Source organism: Miniopterus schreibersii, assembly GCF_964146895.1.
Source record: "Miniopterus schreibersii genome assembly, chromosome: 19".
In the NCBI taxonomy this organism is placed as follows: domain Eukaryota; kingdom Metazoa; phylum Chordata; class Mammalia; order Chiroptera; family Miniopteridae; genus Miniopterus; species Miniopterus schreibersii.
In genome coordinates, this window is record NC_138119.1 from 36,066,722 (window position 1) to 36,083,745 (window position 17,024).

At 40.9% G+C, this 17,024-nt stretch overlaps 1 protein-coding gene across 3 annotated transcripts in view; it reads left to right on the forward strand.

The window, feature by feature from the left end:
- Positions 1–17,024, forward strand: part of NME7 (NME/NM23 family member 7) — a 104,236-nt gene that overhangs the window by 12,080 nt on the left and 75,132 nt on the right. For all 3 annotated transcript variants that reach the window (XM_081122063.1, XM_081122065.1, XM_081122064.1), the window contains exons 2-3: positions 11,670–11,777; positions 12,431–12,597. In XM_081122063.1, coding sequence (XP_080978189.1) covers positions 11,670–11,777; positions 12,431–12,597 — 275 coding nt within the window. The remainder of the gene's footprint in view (positions 1–11,669; positions 11,778–12,430; positions 12,598–17,024) is intronic.

The following is a 17,024-nucleotide window of genomic DNA, read 5'->3' on the forward strand; positions in this document are numbered from 1 at the left end:
CCGGGTAGGTGTGCATCGGTTTCCACCTGTGTGTCTGCTGTGCTTTCACCTGAGGATTCCTTGGTGGTGCTATAGCCTAAGACCAAAGTAGCTGGTTCTCCAGAAACATCTCCAACACTTCCTATGAACCTTATACTCATTTTTGTGCAAAAACTGTCTAAACTACTTCACTTTCAAAAGCTATTGACATTTTAAGACTTTCTCTTAATTAGATGTGAGAAATTGTAGCTCTTAAAATGCACTGCTCAATCCAAGTTTATTTTCTGATACTAGGCACTTTGTCTAATTAAGTTGCTGTTGTTATGGCTCCTGACTCCTCTTATGTGCTGTGCCTTCTTCATATTGCTTTATTTTAAAAATGTATTTCCATATACATTCAAAATGGCTCTAGATTCTCTGATATATGTAAATTTCAATTTCATCCTGCTTTCCATAGTGCTTATACAAGTTAAGTATATATATGTGCTATACACATTTTATATAGTATATATAGAAACTATAAAATACATATATGTAATATATAATATATAAAACACATATAGCATGTACATATTTATATCTGCATTAAATATTTAACTTACTCTGTTGTAGAAATAAAGTCATTTTTAGATTTGAAAATATAACAGTATAAAAAATATAATTAAATTCATCTGAAATATCACTGAGTTTATATATTACAATCACTATTAATATTTTTGTATAATATCCCTGTTACACATACCTACGTGTGTGTATGTGTGTGTGTGTGTGTATATATATATATATATATATATATATATATATATATATATATATATGAACATGTATGTATCTTTTAAGGTATGTTTCTATTGTACAAATAATTTACAGATCTGGTTTTTTTCACTTAATATATCTTATACACTGTTCCAAACCAATGTTAAGAAATATATTTTATTCTTTCATTTGCTCTGATTTAACTAATCCATTTATTGATTTGGTCTTTTAACATATTTTTGTAGATACATTTTACACACATCCATAATTATTTCCTTAGAATAAATTAGATATGGAATAACTGGGTGAGAGGTCATGTGCATTTTTAAGGCTTAAATATAATTTTATCTTTATTGTTGAAAGCATTACAGATATCTCTCGTTTTCCCCCCATTGTCCCTCTCTACCCTGCTCCTGCCCTCTTCCCATGCCTTCACTTTACTGTTGTCTGTATGTTATGGGTTATGTGTACATGCACATAAGTTCTTTGGTTAATTTCTTCCTCTCCCCTTCCCTCTGAAATATGTCAGTCTGTTCCATGCTTCAATGTCTCTGGACCTATTTTGTTCATCAGTTTATTTTGTTAGAGTCCACAAATAAGTGAGATCATGTGACATTTGTCTTTCTCTGACTGGCTTATTTTACTTAGCATAATTCTCTCCAAGTCCCTCCATGCTGCTCAATGGGTAAGAGATCCTTATTTTTCACAGCTGCATAGTATTCCACGGTGTGAATGTCCCACAGCTTCTTTATCCACTCATCTACTGATGGGCACTTGGGCTGTTTCCAGATCTTAGATATTATAAATAATGCTGCTATGAACATGGGAGTGCATATATTCTTTCTGGTAGGTGTTTCAGGATTCTTAGGATATATTCCTGGAAGTGGGATTACTGGGTCAAATGGCAGCTCCATTTTTAATTTTTTGAGGAAACTCCATACTGCTTTCCATAGTGGCCGCCCCCGTCTGCATTCCCATCAGCAGTGTACCAGGGCTCCCCTTTCTCCACACCCTCACCAGCATTTGTTTGTTGATATATTAATAGTAGCCATTCTGGCAGATGTGAGGTGGTACCTCATTGTTGTTTTAATTTGCATCTTTCTGATAATTAGTGACATTTGCATTTTTTCATGTCTCTTGGCCATCTGTATGTCCTCTTTGGAGAGGTGTCTATTTTTAAGTTTTGTCTTCCCTTTGTTGAGTTGTATGAGTACTTTATGTATTTTGGAAATTAACCCCTTATCAGATGTATCATGGGAAAATATGTTCTCCCATACAGTGGGCTCCCTTTTCATTTTGATGCTGGTTTCTTTTGCTGTGCAGAAGCTTGTTAGTTCGATGTAGTCCCATTTGTTTGTTTTTTCCCTTTGTTTCTTTTGTCCTAGGTGTTGTGCCAGTGAAAATTCTCCTGCATGAGATGTCTGATATTTTACTTGCCTACGTTTTCTTCTAGGATTTTTATGGTCTTACGACTTACATTTAACTTTTTTATCCAGTTTATTCTTGTGTCTGGTGTAAGTTGGTGGTCTAGTTTCATTTTTTAGCATGTACCTGTCCAATTTTCCCAACACCATTTATTGAAGAGACTGTCTTTACTCCATTGTATGCTCTTGCCTCCTTTGTCAAATATTAACTGAGCATAATGGCTTGGGTTGATTTCTGGGGTCTCTTTTCTGTTCCATTGACCTATATGTCTGTTCTTGTGCCAGTACTAGGCTGTTTTGATTACAGTGGCTTTGTAGTATAGCTTGATATCTGGTATTGAAATCCCTCCAACTTTGTTGTTCTTTCTCAAGTTTGCTGCAGCTATTTGGGCTCTTTTCTGGATCCATATAAATTTTTGGAGTGTTTGTTCTAGATTTGTGAAATATGCTGTTGGTATTTTGATAGGGATTGCATTGATTCTATAGATTGTTTTGGGTAGTGTGGACATTTTAATGTTAATTCTTCCAATCCATGAACACAGTATATTATTCTACTTGTTTATATCATCCTCTATCTTTTTTTCAACATTCTGTAGTTTTCCAAGTACAGGTGTTTTACCTCCTTGGTTAAGTTTATTCCTAATTATCTTAATTTTTTGTTGCCATGGTAAATGGGATTTTTTTTTTTTAGTTTCTCTTTCTGAGAGTTCATTATTGTTGTATAAAAATGCCATTGATTTCTGGGTGTTAATTTTGTATCCCACTACATTGCCAAATTCATTTATTAAATCTAGTAGTTTTCTGGTGGAGTCTTTAGGGTTTTCTATGTACAATATCATGTCATCTGCAAATAATGACAGTTTTACTTCCTCCTTTCCAGTCTGAATGCCTTTCATGTTTTCTTGTTGTCTGATCGCTGTGGCTTGAACTTCCAGTACTATGTTGAATAAGAGTGGTGAAAGCAGACAGCCCTGTCTTGTTCCTATTCTTAAGAGAAACACCTTTAGTTTTTGCCCATTTAGTATGATGTTGGCTGTAGGTTTGTCATATGTGGGCTTTATTATGTTGAGGTATGATCCCTCTATTCCCACTTTGCTGAGAGTTTTTATCAAAAATGGGTGCTGAATTAAAACCACAGTGAGATATCACCTCACACCTGTCAGAATAGCTACCATCAACAAATCAACAAGCGACAAGTGCTGGTGAGGATGTGGGAAAAAGGGAACCCAGTACACTGCTGGTGAGAATGCAGACTGGTGCAGCCACTATGGAAAACAGTATGGAGTTTCCTCAGAAAATTAAAAATGGAGCTGCCTATGACACAGTGATCTTACTTCTAGGAATATATCCTAAGAAACTGGAAATACCAATCAGAACTTATGCACCCCTATGCTCACAGCAGTGTTATTTCCAATAGCTAAGATCTGGAAACAGCCCAAGTGCCTATCAGTAGATGAGTAGATAAAAAAGCTGTGGGACATTCACACCGTGGAATACTACGCAGCTATAAAGAAGAACGATCTCTTGCCCTTTGAGACGGTATGGATGGACCTGGAGAGAATTATGCTAAGTAAAATAAGCCAGAGAAAGACAAGTATCACATGATCTCACTCATATGCGGAATCTAATAAACAAAATAGACTGAGGAACAAAATAGATCCAAAGACATAGAAGCATGTAGCAGTCTGACGAGCCTCAGAGGGAAGGTGGGGGTGGAGAGTGGGTGGGGAGAGATTAATCAGAGAACTTATATGCATATGTTCATAACCCACAGATACAGACAATAGTATGGGGAAGGCCTGGGAGTGGGGCAGATGCAGAATGGAGGGGAGCAATGGGGAGAAAAAAGGGGGGGATATCTGTAATACTTTCAACAATAAAGATAAATTTAAAAGCCCAGCCGGCGTGGCTCAGTGATTGAGCCAGGAGGTCACAGTTCGATTCTCGGTTGGGGCACATGCCCAGGTTTCGGACTTGGTTCCCAGTGGGGGGCATGTAGGAGGCAGCTGACGACTGACTCTTTTTCATCATTGATGTTTATCTCTCCCTCCCCCTTCCTCTCTCTGAAATCAATAAAAAAAAACCCATATGTTTTTAAAAAAGGTTTTAAAAAATGGGTGTTGGATTTTGTCGAATGCTTTTTCTGTGTCTATTGATATGATCATGCGATTTTTGTCTTAATTTTTTTATGTGATGTATCACATTTATTGATTTGAGAATATTGTACCAGCCTTGCATCCCTGGACTAAATCCCAGTCGGTCATGGTGTATGATTTTTTTAATATATTGCGGAATTTGATTTGCTAATATTTTGTTGAGGATTTTGGCATCTATGTGCCTCAGGGATATTGGCCTGTGACTCTCTTTCTTTGTAGTGTTTTTATCTGGTTTTGGAATTAAGCTAATGCTGGCCTCGTGGAAAGAGCTTGGAAGTGTTCCTTCCTCCTGGATTTTTTGGAATAGTTTGAAGAGGGTAAGTGTTAGTTTTTCTTTGAATATTTGATAAAACTCCCCTGTGAAGCCATCTGGCCAGGGCTTTTGTTTGCTGAGAGGTTTTTGATTACTGCTTCGATTTCATCAGTTGTTATCGGCCTCTTCAGGTTTTCTGCTGCTTCCTGATTCAGTTTGGAAGATTGTATTTTCCTAGGAATTTGTCCATTTTGTCCACATTATCCAGCTTGTTGGCATAAAGTTGTTCACAGTATTTTCTTACAATCCTTTGTATTTCTGTGATGTCAGTTGTTACTTCACCTCTTTCCATTTATTTGGGTCTTCCCTCTTGTTTCTTGATGAGTCTAACGGTTTATCAATCTTGTTTGTCTTTTTGAAGAACCAGCTCTTTGTTTCATTGATCTTTTGTATTGGTGTTTTTTGTTTGTTTGTTTTGGTCTCTATGTCATTAATTTCTGCTCTGATCTTTATTATTTCCTTCCTTCTACTTACTCTGGGCTTTTTGATATGCATTGCCAAATTACCTACAGAAAAGTCTTACCAATTTATACTCTGCTAGCAGTGTGCCCTGGTGCGTATTTCTAAGCTCTAACCTGGAATTTCTGTACATTTCATACATACATCAAACAGGTGTTTATTTTTTAGGAGTAAATTTCTGCTTTTTTTGTGGCTGTAGAGGGAAGTGAATACTGTTTACTTCCTTTTTGAAAACTGAATTTCTAGAGTGTATGAGTGATACATATTTTCTTCAAAAATTGTAATTCATATTTTGATCCTCATTTAGGGCTTCTGCAAAATTATTATGGTTTAATACATAATTACAGGGCTAACATTGCTGGGGGTTTGTAAAATGCCTGAAGCCTGGATGTGTTGAAACCCACATTGAACACTAGGTGGCACCCCTCCATCATTGGACACTTTGTTTCAGAAAAGGGCCTGGATGGATTTGATTAGTTGCTTGTTACTTTTAATCACGCTGATGTGAATGGTGGCATATGAATACCATTCACCCAGAAAGAACAGAGTTCACAGTATCACAGATTATTTCTCATGAAGCGTAACACACACACTTTTCCCTTTCACAAATTAGAAAACTGAATGAAGCCTAAATAATGAAAAGAATGCTCTCCTTTGGGATTAAACTAAAAAATGTTTTGTGTTTTTTTGGAATCTTTTACTTAACCAAAATATCCTTTATCCTATTTAAAGAAAACCCCAAAATGGTAAGCTACTAAATTAAAATAACCCATGAAGCAGATGGGTTACTATAGGAAAAGTAGTCAAAAGGTGGAAAGATTATCCTCATTGTAGCCCCTCAGACAATGCCTGATGGTCAGCGCTTCAGACACCCGCTGATCCGATGTAGTGCAGGTTCCCACCCCTGTTACAGAGGAGCAGCCACACTTAGAGTCACTGGAGTCTGCATCGCTTGACCTTGCACAGACACTCGGGATTGATACAAGGATGATAGTCAGAAGTGCTCAGACTCATTCCTTTTCCCACTGGTTTAACACAACACTGTAATGGAGGCTCTAGGCATCACAGTCGGCCAGGGAAAAAGGGATGACAGCATCCAGACAGGGTGGGAAGAAGCAAAGCTCTCTGCACTCACAGGTGAGATGACCTGAAATGTAGAAAAGTCTCAAGCACCTACAAAAACAAAACACAAAGACTGTTATAACTAATGTGTTCAGCAAGGTTGCAGAATATAAGACCAATACAGAAAGATCAATTGCATTTCTATATACTACAATGAACAATCTGAAGAGGAAATTAGGAAATCCATTCCATTCACAACAGCCTCAAAAGAACAAATACTAAGGAAGGAACGTTTTCAGCAGCAGTGCAAGGCTTACACTGAAAACCGCAGAGCACTGCTGAGTAAAACGTGTTCGTGGATTGGCAGAATCAGTATTGCTAAGGTGGCAGTTCTCTCAAGTGGTAAATAGATTCAGTGCAGCCCCATCAAAATGTCAGCATATATTTTTGCGGAAATTGAGAAGCTGATCCTGACATTGATATGGAACATCAGTCTGGCCATTGGGAAACAAGGGTCTTTGTTGAACGCTGCCACTTAACAAGTCATACCACTCCTGCCAAGTCATGTAACTTATCTCACCTTCATGCATGTCCCTCTGATCCCTGAAATTCTGTGAAAATCGAATGCCAAGTACTGAAATGTCAGATGGCCAGGGTTGGTCTGGGAAGATGCCACAGTGCTTGTTTGCTTTATGATCTGTAGCAGTTCAGCCTGGCTTTTTAGGGGAAGTCTCCCCCATAGACAGTGTGGCATTGTGCTTTTACATGGCCCACATGGATTTAAGTGTACAGTAGTGATCTGCAGAACCCGAGAGGAGGACTTCAAGGAATCTCTGGGGCCCAAGCTGAAAAAGATTTAAAAAGCCCTTTCTTCCCTGAAACTGGATGTGTGCCTTTTAAAGTGATCCCATGTATCTAGGGAAATGGTTCTTTTCTGGCATTTCTTGCTGCACAGCTGAGGGTCACAGTTGGGGAGCACCTGAGCTTGTGTTCCATGTCCTCAGCACTGACTTCTTTGTGTTCAAGAGCCACGCTGATGCCTCGACTTCCCCCATAGTATCTCAGACGTCTTTTTTTTTTTTTTTTAAAAAAGAAAATATCTTCTTGGAAATATGTGGACTCCTCACGTTGAACATCATGTTTTCACAAAGGTAGAAGACATTTGGCCTTAAACTGTAATTTTTTTTAAAAAGAAAAAAGTTGTGGCAACAGTTTTACTTAGATCTTAAAGAATTTAAGTGGAATGGGATAATTAAGTTTAATAATCCACCTGCCTTTTCCTCTCAATGTGAAATGTTTATCAGGCTTTATGAATGAGAGATGCTAAGCTAGAACCCCGCAGGAAGCCCCTTTCCCTGGAGCTCACCTTCTGTTTGCCTTTCGAGGTGGATTCCTGAGGGAGCAATAGCCCTTTGAGACCCTCTGGACAGGATGAAAACCTGTCCTGGCCACTCCTGAGTTAATATTTGACACAATCCAATGCACGAGAAATACTTGATCCTTGAAAGAAGCCTGGAGGAAGAGATTTGTTAAAGGTTTAGTTCAAAGCACGTTAACATTTCCAGCCTCGCCAGGTAAGGGAAAATAGAACCCGTTCAGCTGTTGTCTTAGTTTCCCTTGTACCTACACCGTGGCGTGGAGGTGAAGCCCAAGGGGCTCTTTGTGTGTTTGCCTACTGTGCTGGGTAATACACCTTTATTGAACTAGCATGTCCTCAGAATGTTCAAGGCCAAGCTAAGTTTGTTCTTGGGAAATCAGGTTTCCCCAACCCTCACTGGGAGCTGCTGGCTTGAGATGGCAGGTTCTCACGTGCTGCCGGTTTCTATTATAATGTCACTCAGGGTGGCTGTAAGAACATGGAGGAAACCTAGATTAAACTAGAGGCCAGCTGACACGTCGGCTCCATCATCTACATAGTTTGCTCTAGACTGTCGGTGAAGTCACAATGAAACAGATCCATTTACTAACTTAACCATGCAAATTCTGAAAATCAGGTTTCTGTTAGTTCTAGACTGTTCTCTGTGACATGGTACGTAAATCTGTCTCAGTGCCACTAGGGCAAGGGAGGCCTTCCGTGTGAACACGCGTGTGGTTGCCTGTGGTGGAGGAAGCCTTCCTGAATTCAGACAGCGTCCGAGTGCACTGCACATTTCCCACTGCATGGACAGAATGAAAGGTCCGACAAATGTGGCCTTTCTAAGATCTGCTCACAGGAAATTAGGTTGAAAGGGTTTCACTTCGGGTTCTGGAGCCCCAGCAAACAGAGTAGCTGTGTAGACTGTGGGTCCCGTTTCCCTCAGATACCTCATCAGCACTCACCACTCTCAGGAGAGTGGCCATGAGCATGGGTCGGGCATCCAGCAGCCTGTGTTCACCTGCATCATTCTGGACATGTTTATTAACCTACCTGATCCTTAGTTTCATCATCTTTGAAATGGAGATCATAATACCATCTCTCTCATGCTGTTGTCTGGATAAATATGTAGGGTTAGAACTGCTTACTTAGCACACAGCAAGTACCCAACAGGAAGTGCTGGCCCCGAACTCGAACGTGTCACTATTACGGCTCTTGCAATATTGACTTGTAACAATTTGTTTACAAGAAATAAATTGGGTCAAGTCAGGGATTGTTTCTTGGAATTTAAAGAATGTACCTCAAAGCTTGGCACCAGATAAACAGTTGATAAATATTTTGGGAATGAATCAGTCGGTGCATGAATGGAATATCTGGTCATCTGTGGTCTCTTTTCCCCCTATTTTTTTTATTGTGGTAAAATACACACTGTAAAATTTACCATCTTAACCATTGTAAGTGTACAATTCAGTGGCATTGAATACACTCACAATGTTGTGCAACCATCATCCCCACCCATCTCCATCGCTCTTTCATCTTGAAACACTGAAACTATGATCAATAAAAAAATACCTGGCAAATTAATGGAGATGAAATAAAGACATTCCCAGACAAATATCTGCTGTGTCTTTGAACCCACTCCACTGCGTCATATTACTGTGGCCTCTGCATCTTTTCTCTTCCATGGATGCCCTTCTGTTTCACGAACTGACTGCCTTCTCTAGGAGTCACATACTGACCTGAGGAACTCCCTTCCCAGGACCTCATACACATATCTTTTTTTTTTTTAATTTTAAATATGTCTATTGATTTCGAAGAGAGGAAGGGAGAGGGAAAGAGAGATAGAAACATCAATGATGAGAGAGAATCATTGACTGGCTGCCTCCTGGGGATCAAGCCCGCATGTGCCCTGACCAGGAATTGAACTGTGACCTCCTGGTTCATAGGTCGACGCTCAACCACTGAGCCATGCCGGCCACACTCTTGGTTTGTTTTTTGTTTTTTTATATCCCACTTTTCTAGTTCTTGGGAGATACCATTGGTTTGCTATAAGCTACTTTGTCAGCCAGAAATAATAGTTTTCATAAACAGTACTTTATTTTCTTTGTATTCAAACTGTTTTCTGGATAGTGTGTTGTGCAAAATTTGACTACCTGCCTCAGAATTAGAGTGTCATGGGCGGTTTTGTGGTTAGGCTATCCGGATCAGAGGAAGTGTCAGCCTTTTTGGGATTTTCATTTGCCTGACTACCCTGCCCTTTACCTCCTGTTTCCCATTATATGTGCCTCATTTCTTCCATTTTGTAGTGTTATGTATGTATTTTAGTGTGAAGGCAATAGTTCAATCAAGCCTTTGAATGAATATTGTAATATAGATAGTAAAAAATTTATTAAGTTACTAATATTCAAATTTTATATTAAAAGAGGTGTACAATACTAGAAGGCACAGTGAAACCTAAGCTTTAAAAAGCTGTGTTTATAAGAATTGTTAAGAAAAATGTATGAAAAAAAGCTATTACAAATGTCATGGTAATGTCTCTTATTTTACCTTTATTTTGTTTTGACTAATAAGCATTGTTTAAATGTATCCTTTCTGGATGATTGTGGGGAAAATAAAATAGTATGTGAAAAACTACCTATATTATAGTTTATGAGTATAATCATTAACATAACTAGGCATACAACTTCTACTATTAGAACTTATAAGTGAATTATTAACAATTCACATTTATAAGTGAATTATTAACATCCATATACCCTGAACTGAGAATCAGATGCTAAATCCAAATTAGCAACAAGACTCCTAGATTCCCTTTTTCCTCTGTCTTCATTTTACTATTGTAATGAAGGACTTCTGGGGGCCACAGTATTTTTAATAATATATATGATGGGAAATCCTGCTTTATAGTCAAGGAGAGCGGGCCAATCTTTGACTCATTTTTTCATCTTATCCTCAGTGTTAGCCCCTCACAGACCTCCAAGTAGAGGGGAAATGACCCGGGGCCCTGCCACTGTGCCCTGGGACCCGGGGCTGCTTTTGCAGGGAGGGTGCAGGGCGGGCTCCCCAAGGGCGGCCTAAGCCAGCCAGGCCGGAGAGGAGCGGGCATGCCCTGGAGGGCCGGGAACCGCTCCGAGGGCTGACTGGTCCCCTCTCTCATGGTCGAGCTGAGCCTGCCCGGACTGGATAGCAATCCAGGAGGACCCCGGACTGGATAGCAATCCAGGTGGATTGCACGGAGTCTCCTCTCTCTGTGCTCTACTCAGGGCCCAACTTGTACTGAGGCCCTCAGCTTCCCCGGCCCCTCCCCTGCCCTTCTCTGGCAGGAATTTCCCTTGCAGAATTGCTCCTTCAGGAATAAAATTTTTTCATGTTTAATCCTGTCTTGGAACCTCATCTGCTTCTCAGAGGACCTAGACTTACACATTCTCTATGATGTCTATAAAAAGATACTATCATGTGAAATGACTAAGACAGGGTGTTTACTATGATTTTAATGACAATGTGCTAATACTGTTAGGTACTTAAATTTAGGAAAGTCAAAACTTGATGTAGCCCAGCCGGGCATGGCTCAGTGGTTGAGCATCGACCTAGGATCCAGGCGATCAGTGTTCGATTCCTGGTCAGGGCACATGCCTGGGTTGCGGGCTGCAGCTGATCACTGACTCTCCCGACGTTGATGTTTCTATCCCTCTCTCTCCCTCTCCTTTCCTCTCTCTGAAATCAATAAAGATATATTTAAAACAAAAACAAAAACAAACAAAAAACAACTTGATGTAATTGAGAGCTGGCCACTCAGAATTTTTTTTTCATGGCAGTTTATGGTCTCTGTGTGTCAACTTGCTTTTGGCAGGACTAAATTATTACAATTCTAAAAAATGTTCTAAAAAGTGGTCGATTTACTCAGGATGACTAGATGGCTGTGGAGTATTAAGCAGTCCATAAGTCAGGTTTGAGATACCTGAGGTATCTTTAATTTAATAAATTAGAAGGGCATATATCTGAGGGTGGGCTGATAACTGATATTGTAGAAAAGCAGAATAATTCACTATAATAAGTATAACAGATGGTTTATTGTACATATTTGGTAACTCTTGCTTTCACTTTGTATGATTTCTACAAGAGTGCTTATATTTTTTGTGTCAGTGTTAAAATCCTTTTTGTTGCAGAATCTCAGTGAAAGGTTTGTTTTCATTACCGAGTGGTACGATCCAAATGCTTCACTTTTTCGACGGTATGAGCTTCTGTATTACCCAGGAGATGGGTCTGTGGAAATGGTGAGTGAGCTTTTCTTTACTTGGGAGTGGGCAGGGAGTGAGGTGGGGCAGGGAGAGGAATTCCAATTTTTTTAAAAATGTCAAAAGTAGGAACTCATATTTTTTGGTTAGAGAACAGAAATGGGGTAATTCATGTTTTGGATTAAGTGATAGTCAATAGTGGCTCTAGGTAAAGCTGATCATGGTTACAAATGTTCAACCACTATTGAAAGCTGTTTATCTCTGCAAAAGGCCCGATTGAAGATGGAGCTAAGGTCCTGCTTATTTCTTGTGTCCCTTCCTTGGCAGCCCCTTTCACGGGTGACTCCATTTGGTATTGGGGCTTTGTGTAGGCAAGAAAGCAGACATTTGGAATTTTTCTGGGATTTCAGAGGTACTACTTGCTGAAATGATTTGGCAGTAAACAAATCCCTATAGTCAGGGTTTTCTTAAAGTATTAAATGTGTAAGAAGAGTTTTTTATGTTATTACTTGAGTAGACTAGGAAATAGAGAAGTTATAAAAGAAATTTTGATTTGCATTTGTAGCAAAAACAAAACAGAATGTAGCCTGTGTTTAATGCAGCAGAACTGAGAACTTTTTCTAGTTTACAGTGAGGTTGACCCTCCCTCCTGACCGTTGCTTGTTTCGTGGTGCTGTCACTCTGGGTTCTAGCATGATGTGAAGAATCACCGTACCTTTCTGAAGCGGACCAGATATGACAGCCTCCACCTGGAAGATCTTTTCATAGGCAACAAAGTGAACATCTTTTCTCGACAACTGGTGCTGGTTGATTACGGGGATCAGTACACAGCTCGCCAGTTGGGCAGCAGGAAAGAAAAGTAAGAAAACAATTACATAATTTTTTCTTTTTCATTCTGAAAACTTTATGTCTTGGTACCAAATTCTGGTTTTTTGTTTCTACCTTGTGTTTTACAAAGTAGATATTTTTCAGTGATCCAGTTTAGAATTTTGTGGACTGTATTCTGTGGTTTGCTTCCCTTGGCTGCCAGGGTGATGCCCTTAGTCTCAGGCGGTGATTATTTTCTGGAGGAAAAGTACAAACATTTTATACACCCTCAGCAATCATGGTAACATGCATCTCACTGGAAGCTGAGATTTGAATAGAAAGTCTTGGTGTGTAGGATAAACATGGCTTATGGGGGAAAGTAATAGCTCAGCTCTAGACGTTCATTGGTAAGATCAGTGCATTACATTTACATATGTTGTGTTGTTGGTATTTTTGTACATATTCCTACCATTTTACTGATTTTCTGCGTTTTCCTCTTTCTTTAGTTGGTTAGCTGCGGTACAGGTGTGTGTCCATCAGGTGAAATCTGTGATTTGTTGCTCACATCTTTCACACAGTCACTGGGTTTTTTTCCAGCTTATTCTGTCAATGACCAAAATCTTGTTAAAATGTCCCATTATACTTGTCATTTGTAGTTATGTTCATTTTTTGTTATAATTTTGAGGGTATGTCATTAGGTTTTAAAATTGTTGATTCTTCTTGGGAGATTGAGCCTTTTGCTATAGAGGAGACCACCCTCCTCCAGTGGCGGGCTTGGCCTCGGGGTCTGCCTGGGGGTGCAGTGGCGGCCCTGCTGTCCTTGGATGATGTGGGCCCGGTGGCCTGCCTTCATCCCTCACTCCCAAACCCTGGCCTGTTCTACACATGCCCTTTCCAAATAACAGTTATTTTTTAAATCCAGTCTGGTATTCTTTGCCCTTGAATAACAAATTTTTTTTTTTTTTTTTTAAGAAATCCAGTAATCCAGTTTATAGTCCATCTTTTATTGCATAGCACTTAGTTTTAATGTAACTCCTCATATACTTGGGTTTGCTGCTGCCATCTGATCCTGTGCCTTTTCTCCTGCCTGCTCTGGGTTTTGTTATTTTTTTGTTCCTTTTCTGACTTGTTTTAGATTGGTCGAGGGTGCTTCAATGTATTCTTTTCTCTCCTCATTTGAAAGGTGCACACTCTTTTTCAACACTGCTGATGCTTGAGTGTTGAACTAGAAACTGCAGCATGAGCATTGAACTTCAGAGCCTAACATCAGCCAATATCATTACCCCCTTCTTGAAAACAAGACCCTCAGGACACTGTGGCTCAGTTTCCTCCTGCCTTGCTGAATTATATGCCAGTTCTTTTTAGTATTTTTTGTGAACCTAGCAAATTATTACTGTTTAATATTATCAATATTCAATTAGAGTTCGTACTTTTGCTTTTATTATTATTTTTATCTCAAGCTTTCTGCTTGGTATTATTTCAGTTTGCTTAAGTTAGAGTTTTTTAGAATTCCCTTTGCAGTGTGCCCAGCAGACCTGTGGCAGACTCTCTGTCCTCACCCCTAATGTCCCTGAAACAAGCCCCTTCTCTGTGGCAACCTTTCTGTTTCTCTTTGCTTCATTCTGAATCTGTTCAAAGTTCTTCCTGCCGTTGCATCTAGGCTTCTGTCAAACCACTGGTCTAGTTCTTATTTTCATTCCAGTACTTTTGTCGCTAGATATTTCCAGCAGTTCCTTTTCACGTCTCCGTGTTTATTACTCACAGCTGTAGTTCTCTGTTGCCTGCTGAACTTCTGCAGCTTGTCTCTCAGCCTTTACCCATCGCTGGCTCAATGGTTTCCAGTCCAAATGGGACAGTGCCTGCATCCCAGGTGTTTGCGGGCCTCTGGGTCCTGTGCTGTTTCCTCTACTTCCCCCTCACGTTGGCCTTTTTCCCCTTTGCATGTGTGTGTGCTTGTGTGTGCGTGCATGTCTGTGGTTACTTTTGTGTGGTGATGATCGCCAGGTGTGTGTATGTATATGCATACATGTGCAGGATAGATGTGTGTTGTGTGTTGTTATGTGAAGTAGTTGAGGTACAGGACGAAGTGAATTTCCTCCTGGAGAAACTGTGTTCGCTCTGTTGCCTGGAGGCACCGTAGCATCTGGACAACTGAAGTTCACAGGTGACAGTTCCCAGACCACCTAGGTGATGGGAACTCTGCTCCCAGACCATACCAGCCTGGTTCTTGCTGGTTCACCCTTAGGGTGTAGCTGTTAGTCCCAAATTATTGCAGGGGCATCCTCTGCGGGGCCTGTTCCCCTCTCCCAGGGATGTGGGACAGTTTAAAGTTCAGACCTGCCCGGCAGGCTGTGCTGGCGAGCCAGCGCCGCTTTCATCCCCATCTTCTGGTTCCCCATTTTTCTTTCATTTCATACCAATTATTGTTTAATATCTAGTCAATTTATCTTTGCTTTAAAAAAATATGTTGTCCTTTGTTTTTAGTTTTCCGTGCAAGGAGTGTCCTGAGTAACTTTGCCATTGTCGAGAGTGGAAAGCTCTGGCCCACACTTTCCTCCGACCACAGGTGCCTCGTTATGAGACCCCTTCACCGAGGGGCAGGCACACATGCCACGCTCCCAGAGAAAACAACAGAAAGCGTACACTGGGCCTGGGGTTGAAGCTTTAGGATGGGTTTCTTCATGCCGAGGGGCAGTGTGAATACCTTTGGAGATATTTACATAAACTAATGTGGGTTACAGTTGCCACTGGCATTCCTGTAGGGGCGCGGCACTGCACCATCTAGGACGTGGGTTGCATGGCGTGTTGGTTAGTCTTCACCGCATCCACATTTGCTGCAGTTTCCAATCCGAGCCTGAAGGTGTGTGAGGACCACGTTCTCTGCAGGCTCTGTGAAAATCGGTATTTCCCGGAAGCCCGGATGTGAAGACTGGCCAGACTTTTCCACCCTCTGTTGCTAAGAAGTGTTAATGTTACAGGATGATTTTCATGCTTTTTGGTTTTCTTCTGAGAGTAGCTCATACTGTGTCCTGCAGAGCGTGGCTCAGCGTAGGTGGGAGGAAGGTATTACAGTGGTGGCCCCAGCAAGCCATCCTTCCTGGCAGCCTCATCCTTGCCTTGTCCCTCTCACATTGACTCTGGGCTTCACCATGTGACCAGCATTGGCTAAATGGACAGCATCACACATGCCTCAAGGGGATGTTTGATAAAGGTGCACCAGACACGCCCGTCTGTGCAGGAAGAAGCCTGGTCTGGCCTGCCAAAGGACGGAGGGCCACCAGAAAAGAGAAGCCTCGTCCCCAAGGCCCTAGCCAAATGAGCTGCGTGAGTGACCGCAGGCGCACCACTGCCAGCCAGCCTGCCTGCAGAATCCTGAGCAAGTGTTTAGCCCCTGCATTCAGGGCGGCTTGATCTGCAGCAACAGAATCAGGCGCTGTGCACATTTGTGCACTTGGATTTCTTCATGTGCTCTCCTCACTCTTAAGTAATGTGCAATTTCTGAGGCCTGTCTTATTTTCCCTCCAAAGTTCGTTTTAATCATATCTATGGACAGCTAAGCGGCAAAGACGAGGCGGAGGTATTTAGGGTAATTAACCACAGTGAGCCACCCTTAGTCTCTTGTAGGCATTTAAGGAGAACATAAAACTGCATCTTAAACCAAGTCCTGTCCTTTCGTGTTTTTCACGCTGTCTCTCGTTGGCAGAAGTCGATGAGTATGGACGTGTCTGTTTTAAGAGCTATGGTCCACAAAGGTTCTTGCAGAGTTTGGCATAAACAGTTTATGGGTTTGGCTTGTGATATTTGAGTAATGTGAGCTAAAAAGGGACCTGTTTTAATTGTGTCTTCCATGAAGCCATAGGATATGAAATACTGTAGTTGACTCACCTGCTTCAAACAAAGAAAAAGAGAGTCTGGTACAGCTTGTAACGAACAGCCCAAGATGAATAATTTTTGTTTTTTTAAAAGTTTTAAAAGCCAGCCCTAAGTTACATCTAGTTGTCGGTGAGGCTGTTTGAATTATGAGAGCCTCAGCTAAGTGCATCTCCTTGGTGGAAAAGCCAACTGTGAAAACCCAGCAATCTCCATTTATGGATTCCATGAGTTAATGTCACTGTGTCAGAAAACTGGAAATAAAGGGGGAGAGGCAGCCGTCTGAACCACAATCTGTGTCATATAAACTGAGTCACTCTAGCTGACCTGGTTTTCTTTTGCACTTGCAAATAGTGGCCTTTAGGACCTTGTGATTTTGTTCCTTTCATAATTTAGTTGTGACGGTATCTGTGGTGTGGAAGAGGCGCAGATTTGGGAGTGTCGCCAGCTGGGTGTATTGTTCTGAAGGTGCCACTGACTGGCCTTGAGATCTTAGGCACATTTACTTTCTGAGCCTAGTTTCCTCATTAGTAAAATGAGGGCGCAAGCGATCTCCATTGTCAGCAATGGATGACTTCTGTGGCTTGGTGGGCCAGTGGACTGCTCTGT